The sequence below is a fragment of the Somniosus microcephalus genome, chromosome 12, assembly GCF_052327205.1.
Source record: "Somniosus microcephalus isolate GS21.2 chromosome 12, FLI_Smic_1.0, whole genome shotgun sequence".
Lineage (NCBI taxonomy): Eukaryota > Metazoa > Chordata > Chondrichthyes > Squaliformes > Somniosidae > Somniosus > Somniosus microcephalus.
In genome coordinates, this window is record NC_140998.1 from 58,663,539 (window position 1) to 58,677,427 (window position 13,889).

Consider the following 13,889-nt stretch of genomic DNA (forward strand, 5'->3'; position numbering starts at 1 on the left):
TCCTGTAAGCTTTCCGCATGTCTAACGCAGTTCTATATCTACTTCAATAGTGTAACCCAGGGATGTAACAATAGCATTTTCTTGTGATCCGGACTGGATAGCCGTGTCTTTCACATTTGTATTTCTTCAATCTCTCCGAAGGCGGACTGAGTTAGCACTTGGTGAGAAAAGGCTTGACAAGAATCATTAAGCTGCTTTATTTCACAGCAAGTGAACATACAGAGCAACAGTTATGAGCAGACTCACTTAGTTCAATCAGTACAATACAACTTACCTTCAAATAATAATAGAAAATGAAGAGTATGCCATGCTTTCCCATATCAGTTGGTTATCTTATTTCAACAAGCGGTCTTCTAACTGTTCCTCCAGTATTTCTGACCTTACCTAAAGCTTTCACTGCTCTCTGTTTAAACTCTGCTGTCAGGTTTCTCCCTCTTTATATCTCTCTGTTCACAGATAGGTCAGGAATAAAGGACTTTTCAAAGACAACGGGTGTGAGGTGTTTTTTCTTCAATTACCCAGAAAAGCAAGGAATTTGTTTATTGTTTCGTGTCTGGGGAAAGCAACTTTCATTTGGTGTAGTAACCACCTTACATCTAGGTGCCCTTGAAAAAAGGAATGCGAGAATACACTGCTTTAAAAAAGCTTTAAAAGTAACTCTTTTGTGTGCAAATCCTTTTCATAGAAAAATGGTCAAAAAGCCCTGAAATGTGACAACAGATAAAGTGCAAATCATTACACGTACCTTTCTTGTAACCTTAGATCGTCTGCTGGGCTAAAGTCTCCAAATGTTTCAATTACAATCAGCTCTCCAGTAAATTTGCAGACAATCTACAGCTATTTTTAGTTCAACATAAAAATCCTTTACTGTTCTCAGCAAACAGAATTTTTTAAAAATCAGAAGAAAAACGCAAAATAAAATGAACAAAAACTGGTGCTAAAAATGCACTGGAAACAACCAGTCATCTGCCCCTTTAAGAGCTCCATCACACATGGAGCTTCCCTTCAACACACTCCAGATGGGTGAACATAACAATCCCATCCTAAACACATTCTAACATTTAAATTAAGCTCTTGAATATTAAGGTCACATGTGCTGCGCCATGGGCAGAGATCTGGTACAAGTAGTCTCCACCCAATTTCCCATTCCCCAATTGCCTGATCCACTCCTGCACCAGCAGCCATGGCAACCAACTGTAAAATCCCACTAGAGGATGCTCTACAGCAGAGGCCGAATCTTTGAGATACAATTAATGAGTACGCAGTATTTAATTAAATTGACATTTGACTCAGACAGAATTATGAGTAAGCAATGTGTCCAACTCCCAAGCTAATTTGGATTTCTTGCAAACCTTAAGTGTACATCATTTACATCTTTCACAAATTTCCTCCACTTCTGTTTCTCTTGCTCTCCTCTCTCACTTCAGTCATTCTCTTTCATTTCACTATCTTGATCTTCACTTTTCCATCCTCCTCCACTTCACTCTCTCTCATTCCCTGAGTGTTCCTACACTTTTCTCTTTCCTCTTTTACTTCCGTCACTCCCTGCTCCTTCGCACACTTTCTACCTTCACTTCACACACTCCTCTTTTCTTCTTCATCAGTCACTCTCTGCTTCTTCACCAACCACTCACTGCTTCACTTCATTCTGTCTCCCCATTACTTCAATCTCTCTCTCCTCTTTCCTCTCTCTATTCTCTGCTCCTTCACTCTCTCCACTGCATCATTCTTTCTCGTCCTTCATTTCCCTCTCTCTCTCTGCTCTTTTGCTTCTCTTCCTCTTTCAGGCAAGTGGGTGGATGTGACAGCACTGGGACTCAGGCAAGCGGCCGATAAGAGGCGGCAGCACCGAGCCCTGCGGTTTAGTGGATTCCTGAAGCAGGACCTAACAAGAGAGGGAGAACACAGCTGCCAGATGTCAGCTTGCTGTGCACCTGCTAAGAAAGCCAACAGTGCTTTCTCTCTCGGGTTTATTTAAATTCCTACAACCGGCGCGAAGGCAGAGGCCCGACCAGTTCGGGGGAGAGCAGCAGCGGAGGAGGAGCCCGGCTTAAAAACCGGCGCGAAGGCAGAGGCCCGACCAGTTCAGGGGAGAGCAGCAGCGGAGGAGGAGCCCGGCTTAAAAACCGGCGCGAAGGCAGAGGCCCGACCAGTTCGGGGGAGAGCAGCAGCGGAGGAGGAGCCCGGCTTAAAAACCGGCGCGAAGGCAGAGGCCCGACCAGTTCGGGGGAGAGCAGCAGCGGAGGAGGAGCCCGGCTTAAAAACCGGCGCGAAGGCAGAGGCCCGACCAGTTCGGGGGAGAGCAGCAGCGGAGGAGGAGCCCGGCTTAAAAACCGGCGCGAAGGCAGAGGCCCGACCAGTTCGGGGGAGAGCAGCAGCGGAGGAGGAGCCCGGCTTAAAAACCGGCGCGAAGTCAGAGGCACACCAAATCAACAGCAGAGGAGAGAGGTAAAAAGTAATCAGTGTGTGATGTCACCAGGGAGCAGGTAAGTGATTGGTTGGTGAGTATTTCTCTCTTTTCAATACAAGCTTGACTTCTGTGGTGTTAAATTTCTAGGGTCTCTGGTGTAGTGGGGACAGTTGGTAAATAAAGCGCCCTAGAGTATACCTGTAACTGGGGTATTGAATAAATTTTTAAATTAATTAAAGGAGTAAGTCATGGCAGGAGAGCTCAGACCCGTGTTCTGCTCCTCTTGCTCCATGTGGGAAATCAGGGACGCTGCCAGTGTCCCTGACAACCATGTGTGCGGGAAATGCATCCAGCTGCAGCTACTTGCAGACCGCATTGCGGCGCTCGAGCTGCGGGTGGATGAATTTTGGAGCATGCGCGATGCTGAGAGGCTCGTGGATAGCACGTTTAGCGAGTTGTTCACGCCTCAGGGTAGGGCAGCACAGGGGGTGACCATCAGGCGGAGCAACAAAGGCAGGCAGGTAGTGCAGGGAACCCCTGCGGACATCCCCCTTTCAAACAAGTATACCGCTTTGGATACTGTTGAGGGGGATGACTCACCAGGGGAAGGCAGCAGCAGCCAACTTCCTGGCACTGGGGGTGCTCCTGCTGCCCAGGAAGGGGGGAAAAAGAGTGGGAGAGCAATAGTGGTAGGGGATTCTATAGTAAGGGGAACAGATAGGCGTTTCTGTGGCCGTAGACGTGAATCCAGGATGGTTTGTTGCCTCCCTGGTGCCAGGGTCAAGGGTGTCACTGAGCGGCTGCAGGGCATTCTGGAGGGGGAGGGTGAACAGCCAGTGGTCGTGGTCCACATTGGTACCAACGACATAGGTAAAAAGAGGGATGAGGTCCTGCATCAAGAATTTAGGGAGCTAGGTAACAGATTAAAGAGCAGGACCTCAAAGGTTGTAATCTCTGGATTACTCCCAGTGCCACGTGCTAGTAAGTATAGGAATGGGAGGATAGAGCAGATGAATGCGTGGCTAAAGAGTTGGTGTAGGGGGGAGGGTTTTACTTTCCTGGATCACTGGGCCTGCTTCTGGGAAAGGTGGGACTTGTACAAGTCGGACAGGTTGCACCTGAACCAGAGCGGGACAAATATCCTTGCGGGGAGGTTTGCTAGCACTGTTGGGGGGGGTTTAAACTAACTTGGCAGGGAGATGGGATACAGAGGGGAGCTGAAATAGGGGGGGATGTGCTGCCAATTATAGAGAAAAAAACAAGTCAGCTTGGTAGACAGGGCAAATATATAAGGGCAAGGCTGGATGGCATCTATTTTAATGCAAGGAGTCTTGCAAATAAGGTGGATGAACTGAAGGTGTTGATAAACACATGGGAGTATGATATTGTTGCTATCACGGAGACATGGTTGAGGGAAGGGCAAGACTGGCAGCTCAATATTCCGGGGTACAGAATCTTCAGGCGAGACAGAGGGGGAGGTATAAGAGGAGGGGGTGTCGCAATATTAATTAAGGAGTCAATTACTGCAGTAAGGAGGGATGATATATTAGCAGGGTCCTCTAATGAGGCCATATGGGTGGAGCTTAAAAACAAAAAGGGGGCAAGCACTTTGCTGGGAGTGTACTATAGGCCTCCAAACAGTCAGGGGGAGATAGAGGAACAGATATGTAGGCAAATCTCAGAGAAATGTGCAAATAATAGGGTAATAATAATGGGGGATTTCAACTTCCCCAATATTAACTGGGATAGTCAGAGTGTGAAAGGCTCAGAGGGTGTAGAATTCTTAAAGTGCATCCAGGAGAGCTTTTTGAGCCAGCATGTAGAAAGTCCTACAAGAGAAGGGGCGGTACTGGACCTAATTCTAGGGAATGTGGCCGGCCAAGTGGAAAAAGTGCTAGTAGGTGAGCACTTTGGTGATAGTGACCATAATATGGTAAGATTTAAGGTGGTCATGGAAAAGGACAGGGATGGGCCGGAAATAAAGGTTCTAAATTGGGGGAAGGCCGATTTTAATAGGATAAGGCAGGATCTGGCCAAAATGGACTGGGATCAGCTACTTGTAGGAAAATCCGCATCGGAGCAATGGGAGGCTTTCAGAAGGGAGATTGAGATCATACAATGGCAACATGTTCCCGTAAAGGTCAAGGGTGGTTCCAAAAACCACAGGGAACCTTGGATGTCAGGGGATATACGAGAATGGATTAGGAAAAAAAGGAGGGCTTTTGGTAGATACAAAAGGCTAAAGACGGAGGAAGCCCTAGAGGAGTACAAAAAGTGCAGGGGGATACTTAAAAAAGAAATTAGGAGATCAAGGAGGGGCCATGAAATAACACTGGCGAGCAAAATAAAGGAAAATCCGAAGATGTTTTATAAGTATATTAAGGGTAAGAGGGTAACTAGGGAAAAAATAAGGCCCATTAGGGACAAAAGTGGCAATCTGTGTGTGGAGCCAGAAGATGTAGGAGGGGTTCTAAATGAATTTTTTGCATCTGTTTTCACTATGGAGAAGGACGATGTAGACATAGAAATAGGGCGGGGGGACTGTGATATGCTCGAACATATTAACATCGAGAGGGAGGAGGTATTGGCGGTTTTAGCTGGCCTAAAAATGGATAAATCCCCAGGCCCGGATGAAATGTATCCCAGGCTGCTGTGTGAGGCAAAGGAGGAGATTGCGGAGGCTCTAACACATATATTCAGGACCTCCCTGGCCACAGGGGATGTGCCAGAGGACTGGAGAACCGCTAATGTAGTGCCATTATTCAAGAAGGGTAGTAGGGAAAAACCGGGGAACTACAGGCCAGTGAGCCTAACATCAGTGGTAGGAAAATTATTGGAAAAAATCCTGAGGGACAAAATTTGTCTCCACTTGGAGAGGCAAGGATTCATCAGGGATAGTCAACATGGCTTTGTCAAGGGAAGATCATGTCTGACTAATTTGATTGAATTTTTTGAGGGGGTGACTAGGTGTGTGGATGAGGGTAACGCAGTGGATGTGGTATACATGGATTTCAGTAAGGCCTTCGATAAAGTCCCGCACAGGAGACTGGTCAAGAAGGTAAGAGCCCATGGAATCCAGGGTGCCTTGGCACATTGGATACAAAACTGGCTTAGTGGCAGAAGGCAGAGGGTGATGGTCGAAGGTTGTTTTTGTGACTGGAAGCCTGTGGCCAGTGGGGTACCACAGGGATCGGTGCTGGGTCCCTTGCTGTTTGTGGTCTACATTAATGACTTGGATATGAATGTAAAGGGTATGATCAGTAAGTTCGCAGATGATACAAAAATTGGTAGGGTGGTAAATAGCGAGGAGGGTAGCCTCAGTCTGCAGGACGATATAGATGGGTTGGTCAGATGGGCGGAACAGTGGCAAATGGAATTTAACCTGGAAAAGTGTGAGGTGATGCACTTTGGGGGGACTAACAAGGCAAAGGAATACACAATGAATGGAAAGACCCTAGGCAAGACGGAGGGTCAGAGGGATCTGGGTGTGCAAGTACACAGATCCCTGAAGGCGGCGGAACAGGTGGATAAGGTGGTAAAAAAGGCATATGGGATACTTGCCTTCATTAGCCGAGGCATTGAATATAAGAGCAAGGAGGTTATGATGGAGCTGTATAAAACACTGGTTAGGCCACAGCTGGAATACTGTGTGCAGTTCTGGTCGCCACACTACAGGAAGGATGTGATCGTGTTAGAGAGGGTGCAGAGGAGGTTCACCAGGATGTTACCAGGGCTGGAGCGCTTCAGCTATGAAGAGAGACTGGGCAGATTGGGTTTGTTTTCCTTGGAGCAGAGGAGGCTGAGGGGGGACATGATTGAGGTGTACAAAATTATGAGGGGCATAGATAGGATGGATGCTGAGGAGCTTTTTCCCTTAGTAGAGGGGTCAATAACTAGGGGGCATAGATTCAAGGTAAAGGGCGGGAGGTTTAGAGGGGATTTGAGAAAGAACTTTTTCACCCAGAGGGTGGTTGGAGTCTGGAACTCACTGCCTGAAAGGGTTGTGGAGGCAGAAACCCTCACAACATTTAAGAAGCATTTGGATGTGCACTTGAAATGCCATAGCATACAAGGCTACGGGCCAAATGCTGGAATATGGGATTAGATTAGACAGGGCTTGATGGCCGGCGCGGACACGATGGGCCGAAGGGCCGCTATCCGTGCTGTATTACTCTATGACTCTCTATGACTCTAACCCCACGGGCTTTTCAGAGTTGAGCACTTTTCATTAACAGCGCTAACTCATCTCATTTATTTGTGGCATTGTGTGAGAGGAGTCCGTTAGGTGGAGCTCCACGAGCCAGATGAAGTTGGAAAGCAGGAGTGTGCACTCTTCTTTTAATGTTCGGCCATAAAATATCCATAGGAATGGGAGACAATGAGCAACATTCCCATTGAAGTTTGTTAACACAACTTAGCGTGAGGTTGTGGACCTCACCGGGGGTTATTGTGTTGCCTATCTTATGGAATAGATGGAAACCTAGGTAGATTTAGTTGCGGCATTGCTCACGTTGTAATATGACTAATATTTCTTCTCCATCTTTCACAAGTTTACAACTAGCATATTTCTTTATTTCCCTACATTTTCTCTTTCAAGTACTGTGTGGAGGTCACTAACCAATTAGCAACTTCAAGCAAGAAGGAACTATAACTTTCAGAAATACACTTTCTTTTTTGATTATGAAGTTTCAAATAGACCAGAAGGAGGTGGAGATAGTAGAGAAACAGAAGATCACTTGAAAGTGGAAACAGATGAGAACTTGCTTCTATCTCTTTTGAGTCTGAAGATGGAGAAAAGGATAAAGAAAGTGAACACTTGTAGTGAGAATTGGAAGAAAGTGAAAAATAAAATGCCACGTCATCAATACAGGGACAAGCTGCAATGAGGAATTCTCCAATAGAGCTGCCAGCTTGACCAAGTGGTAGAATTAATGCCATGTCCATCTGTGAGTGTTTTGAACTTTTCTTCCCAAGTGACATCTTAGAAGATATACAAGCACAGGAATGAAGAAGCTATGTACTTTGACTCCAATCATTATTTAGAGTCTTATTCTGACTTTATTACATTCGTCTAATTCTTCCGGTTTCTAAGATATAAATAGAGTCACTGAAAGATCCCATACAGTAACCTGCATCGCAAAATTCAGATGGTTGGCCAAGAGCTAGACAACGAGCACCCCATCAGAGGGAATTCTGTCATCTGGTGCAGTCCCTCACAGACCAGTCAACTATTTGAATAGGGGGAGGACTACAAGTTCAAATAGCAGATAACAGGTATCCCACTAGGGGGAGCTCTAGAGTAGCCCATACAGCTCCTCAAGCCCCAGACAGGAAGAGATCCAGCAGAGGGAGGCTCCACAGTAGCTGCATAATACATTTCATACCAATATTTATTACATGCAAAAAAATCAAAATAAACTGTATTAAAATGACACAGCAGCACTGCAACTGATAATCATTGAGAAAGAAAATATACAACAAATATACAAGTAAAAACCCTCCATTAAAGCAAAGAAATGGAAAGTAGCAAAGCCCACAGTAAATACATAATCTAATGGTAGTAATGATGCATAGGAGGGTACCTATTGTGGATTTTAGATCACCAGTGTTTATTGCAGGATTCATCTTCACCTTGTGCCAAAAATAAAAACCTATAACAAAGAGCACACATTTGAGTTCATTCTGTCTAATAATCCAGGGTCCTGGATCCCTCATTGTCGCACCGTACTACGCCTATTCTATTCTACTTCTGGTGTTTAAGTACAGACACCCTGAAGAACAGGACTTTCTTGAACTTATGCATTTCTTCCTAAAATGAAAGCTCTCAATGTGTCTTTATCCAGTATATTATTCTTAGAGGGACATTATTCTTACAGAGGGACACTAACATCAGAGGCTGTGCCAGCTATCTAATCAGTACCACCATACTGGCTACTGGCAGTTAAAATTCTGCATTTCCACTCTTCTTACGTGCCATTCGATTCTGTAACTGCCAATTACCTGGAGCACTGAATTCGTGTATCTTTCAATGTACTTGTCTTCCAGTTTGTAGACTTCAATGTAACTGGATTCCTGTGCAATTTGTATTCAATGTCATTGCACTGAAAATATTGAGCCAATGCTCATCTATCTGAAGGCCCCGTTTAACTAAGCACAGGACATCTGCAGAGACATGACACACAATAGATTCCCTCATGATTGAGCAGGACAGGAGCTGGACTCGTCACAGTGCATTAAGTTGGATTGTTTGTATAACAGCTCATCTCATATTTGCCCCATTGAACTACTTAATTTGCAAATAGTTTTTCTCCACTGAGAATTCTGTGTAGAGTAGGACATGCACAAGATGAAGTCCAAAACTCAATGAGAATTCAAACCTGACTGTATATTATATGCACATCCAAAGTTCTGCTTCCCAATATGTTGAGCCTAATTATCATGTTGAAAATGGCAGAGCTCAGTCTATTCCTATCCAATCCCCGTCAAAGGTTAACACGACAAGGAGTCACGAGAGGATGCTTTGGTGTCCCCACCACCCCCAGCTTTTACCCTGACCCCTCCTCTCAGTGACTCTTGCTGGGGTACAATTCCATGTGGTCATTCTTCCTGTACAAACCTAGACAATCAGTGTCAGTGGGCTACGTGGTGCCTGACCCTGTCCACATTGTTTGCCCAAACAGTGCACTTATCAGCAGGGGTCACTGCATGGCAACCAGGATCAGGGGTTCCAGCCAACATTACCCTCCCTAGACCATGGAGACTGAAGCCAATTGCAGTGCTGCATCCCACCCCAACCAAGATCAGCCAACCCAGCTGAGGCCAGCTGTTCAAGCATGGGACCTTCCTCTCAGTACCATACCAGCAGGACTTACTTTAAACAAGCACATCTAGTGAGGTCAAGTTTACTTACCTCTTACAGTGATTGCACTGGACTTCTTGGCAGGGTTGCCCACATTGTTGTTAGCGAGACAGCTGTACGCCCCGGCCTCCTCAGCGTTGATTGAGTGCAGCGTTAAGGTCCCTCCATTCAACACACTTGTTTCAGGAAGAGCTCCAATGGCCTTGATCCAGGTGAGGGTGGGAGGGGGGTCCCCTCCTGTTGTGACACACACCATGGATACCGAATCTCCAGGGTTTACTACAATCTGCTCAGGAATCAACAGCTTGATGGAAGGGGAAGCTGCAAGAGAGAAAAGCAGAGAAAGAAATATGAATATAATTACTTGTTCGTCTTTTATCCTGGCTGCAAAGAACACATCTTTATTCAAAAATTAAAATTCTACGTGGTCGCCTTATCTGAGGAAGGATGTTCTTGCCATGGAAGGAGTTCAGCGAAGATTCACCAGGCTGATACCTGGGATGGCAGGAATGACGTATGAGGAGAGATTGGGTCGATTGGGCTTATACTCACTGGAGTTTAGAAGAATGAGAGGGAATCTCATTGAAACTTATAAAATTCTGACAGGACTGGACAGACTAGATGCAGGAAGGGTGTTCCCGATGGTCGGGGAGTCCAGAACCAGGGGTCACAGTCTAAGGATAAAGGGTAGGCTATTTAGGACAGAAATGCGGAGGAATTTCTTCACCCAGAGAGTGGTGAACCTGTGGAATTCTCTACCACAGAAGGCAGTAGAGGCCAATACATTAAATATATTCAAGAAGGAGTTGGATATATTTCTTAAGGCTAAAGGGATCAAGGGATATGGAGAGAAGGCAGGGACAGGGTACTGAATTTGGATGATCAGCCATGATCGCATTGAATGGCGGAGCAGGCTCGAGGGGCCGAATGGCCGACTCCTGCTCCTATCTTCTATGTGCTGAGAGGAAGCCCAGTCATTAGATGGTCATTCATTAAAACATTTCTAAATAGGGTGTATGTCTGTGGGCAACAGTGCATTCAACGTAAAGACATTTCTTGCAAGATAGTGAGGAAAAATAAATATAAAATAGCTCCTGTCTGGTTCAATTTATTCATATTTTGAATTCCCTTTGCACAGCGGTGTTGAACTATCACTAATATTGATGGCTGCAAAGCCCAAATGCCAATCTGTGGGATTTCAGCGAAGCCATTCACTGATACTCCTGGTCACTGATGCCAGCATCTCCAACTATGTGCAGACACCCAAAATGAACCATCTCCATGGGGTGGAAAGCAGGAAGCAGCTTTAAATAGGACTATTTCCCCATCAGGTAATTCTGTTTTTAATAATATTTCAGAATAGTTTACTGGGAGTATATTTTTTGATACTGAGAGTACTGTCCCTTATGCACTGCTGCTCTTTATAGCAGCACACATCGTTATTTCACACAAATTGATGCAATATTGCACGTTAAGACAGGAGCAGCACGCAGCATGCCGGTCCTTCCTTGATCCATTAGATGTCTCCAAAAGTGACTCGACAAAATGTTCTGTCAGTTTCCTGCTATACCACCGTACACAACTGAAAGAACCCTTCAAGAAATATATCCAACTCCTTCTGGGTTTTATGTGTACATAACCCATCACAATCAAACTCAAGAGCTCTACCCCCATTCATTTAAAAAAATTAAATCCAGCCGACCATCACAATTTAAAGTCCCATTTACTTTGAGAAACAATACAGCAAAAGTACTGAGCTTAAAGCGATTGATTGTCAATTCCCATGCAGCATACAATAAATACCTTGCCTGCCAATCATGATAACATTTTAAAGCGTATCAGGGAACAAGTCTTCACACTGGATGTGGGTCTCGATGTACAGCAGGCACCTCAAAGCACTGGAGAGGTACCACCAACACTGCCTCCGCAAGATCCTGCAAATCCATTGGCAGGATAGGCGCACCAATGTCAGTGTTCTTGCTCAGGCCAACATCCCCAGCATCGAAGCTTTGACCACGCTCAATCAGCTCCGATGGACGGGTCACATCGTCCGCATGCCCGATACGAGACTCCCAAAACAAGCGCTCTACTCGGAGCTCTGGCACGGCAAGAGAGCCCCAGGTGGGAAGAGGAAACACTTCAAGGACATCCTCAAAGCCTCCTTGAAAAAGTGCAACATCCCCACCGACACCTGGGAATCCCTGGCCCAAGACCGTGCAGAGTGGAGGAGAAGCATCCGGGAAGGCGCCAAACACCTCGAGTCTCTTCGCCGGGAGCAAGCGGAAGCCAAGCGCAGGCAGCGCAAGGAGCGCACGTCAACCCAAGCACCCCACCCACCCGCCCCTTCAACCACCGTCTGCCCCAACAGTGACAGAGACTGTAGGTCCCGCATTGGACTCATCAGTCACCTGAGAACTCATTTTTAATGTGGAAGCAAGTCACCCTCGGTTCCCAGGGACTGCCTCAGAAGAAGAGGGTCTCGATGGCTCTCTTGCTGGTGGGCTGTACAAGAGGGGCGTTTTCAGTGCAGCAGTGACAAAAGTGCGTTGCAAATGACATTGTAAAACCCTATGCGACATAGCGAATTGTCTATTCTTGTAAATATTTGCTTCCGCGTTTAATATTGATTTCAGCAAGAACAATGGGCTCAGTCAGCGGGAATCACCTGGAAATCGCTGGTTTGAATCTCTGTCTATTTTTAGTGGCGATTTCTCAGTGGAGTGCTCGGGGCCTGCCGGCAGCGTGTGTCATTATTCATCTTGCGCATTGGTAATAATCAGGGCGGCTGGTGCATGTGGCATGTGAAGGGCAGCCTGCCCGAAGCGGCAGCTTGTTTGCTTACCGCTAACGTTTCTTGCACAGAGGCTCATGGAAAGGTATCATTTGTCAGTCACTCATCTTGGCTTAGCATATTCACTGTAATTCAACGGCAGCTTTTCACCAGCCATGCAGGCAACGCCAAGAGACTCGTCCCCATACTTTATTTATTGAGCGCAGTTGGGTCCTGGGAAGGACACGAATAGCCCGTTCTCTGCATTTAGCTTATAGTCCATCGCGGTTGCCAACACGATGAGATTGTGGTGTGACTTTTCATGATTTACTGCAAACTTCATCAGGACTGGCACGGTCATTGCTGTCCAACAGTGACTCCCCTTCAATGTGCAGTGCCTCGCTGGCTGTAAAGCGCTTTGGGACATCCTGAGATCGTTCCAGGCGCTGTGTAAACGCAAGTTATTTTTTTAATCTATTGTGGCACCAGACTTTATGCACCTCTTTTCAAAGCTGGTGATGGATCAAGTGAGATATTTTGAGTGGGCGCAGATGCTGCACCGTGAAAGTCGTCTTCACAGCAAAGCCGCAAGGAACCTGGGCTTGGGGATGGTTTGCCACAAGCTGCCAGAAGTAGTTTCCGTATTTGCTTATTCCACAATACCTCAAGCTTCCTATGGTTTTCACAACCACCTCTGGCGTATTTTTTGCAGCTTCATTATTCTTCCTTGTCCCACAGGACGCTAACATTTGTAAAGGTCAAGACAGCCTTATAGAATGAGAACACTGCGAACAACTGCAGCGAGTGATTACGGTGGGAGACGTGGAGAAGAGGCGTTGCTTCTTGCTTTAGGATGTGTGTTATGTAGCACGGAAAATTTCCACAGCACCAATAAACGGCGCAGGAGCTGGGGCTTGGGGGATCTACTTTTCCCTCACTTGCGTGCACACAATACTGAGAATGCCTATTTCCCCATGATCACTGGTCAGAGCAGTGCTCGACTCTGTTCTCCCTGAAGCTGCATCTAATGGAAACTCAGATGTCGTGCCTCGCTGTGTACTGAAAAACGAAACCGCCTCTATTACTGTGGCAGCTCTGGATGCATCAGCAAGCTGCCACGACTGGGTGCTAAGCTCAGTTATCAAGGCTAATGAAAAGGTATTTGCAGCAGTTCAGTTGGTGGCACTCCAACAGCAGAGGCTTCTGCGCATTAGCATCCCGAGGGCCTTTAGCTCAGTTAAATGACTGCCTCGAGTTGGATGGGCCGCATAAATCAATAGAATAGATGCAAGCCATTCATGACCGGGAAAACGAAAGCAGTATTTTGCTGACGGGATTGCGGTCTACTGTAGGCTCTGTTTGGTATCGCTTTCTGTTTCCAGAACCTTTGTAACTCAATGCAGTACCTAATAGTACAAGGCTCATCTAATGTGACTCATTGATAAGCTTCCAGACCACTGTTTGTTTGATGTTGCTTGGCACCTGTTTTGGACCTCATTGCCAAGGTGTGAGGCAGTAATTACAACAGAATGCCAACAGAGTAACTTAGTTCTCTGCTTGTAAATTGTGGTCAGGTTTCTTTTGGCTGCTGCAGGAAAGATGGTAATCAAACACCTGACCGTCCCATCTCACTAATCATGAATGGCAGGGGGTGGGGTGCAGGGAAACAAATGAGGCAAAGACATCACTGTGAAAGGCAACACAGCTATCATGGTAACAAAATCCAACCAGTGCGAAGATTCCCATCATCATAATTATGAGCCTGCAGCAGATGAAACACATTAGTCATAATAATGACCCAGACATATGTAAACAGGATTCTCCTTTACCTTGGGTCTGTAATAGCAATT

General features: G+C 46.1%; 1 protein-coding gene across 2 annotated transcripts in view; it reads right to left on the reverse strand.

Moving 5' to 3' along the window:
- The window catches only part of mdga2a (MAM domain containing glycosylphosphatidylinositol anchor 2a), a 1,193,698-nt gene that overhangs the window by 660,164 nt on the left and 519,645 nt on the right, over window positions 1–13,889 (reverse strand). Inside the window, exons 6-7 of one of the 2 annotated variants that reach the window (XM_086002927.1) lie at window positions 9,321–9,590; window positions 7,993–8,061 (exon numbers count right to left, since the gene is read on the reverse strand). In XM_086002927.1, the coding sequence (XP_085859053.1) occupies window positions 7,993–8,061; window positions 9,321–9,590 (339 nt within the window). The remainder of the gene's footprint in view (window positions 1–7,992; window positions 8,062–9,320; window positions 9,591–13,889) is intronic. The other variant, XM_086002928.1, reaches the window with a different exon arrangement.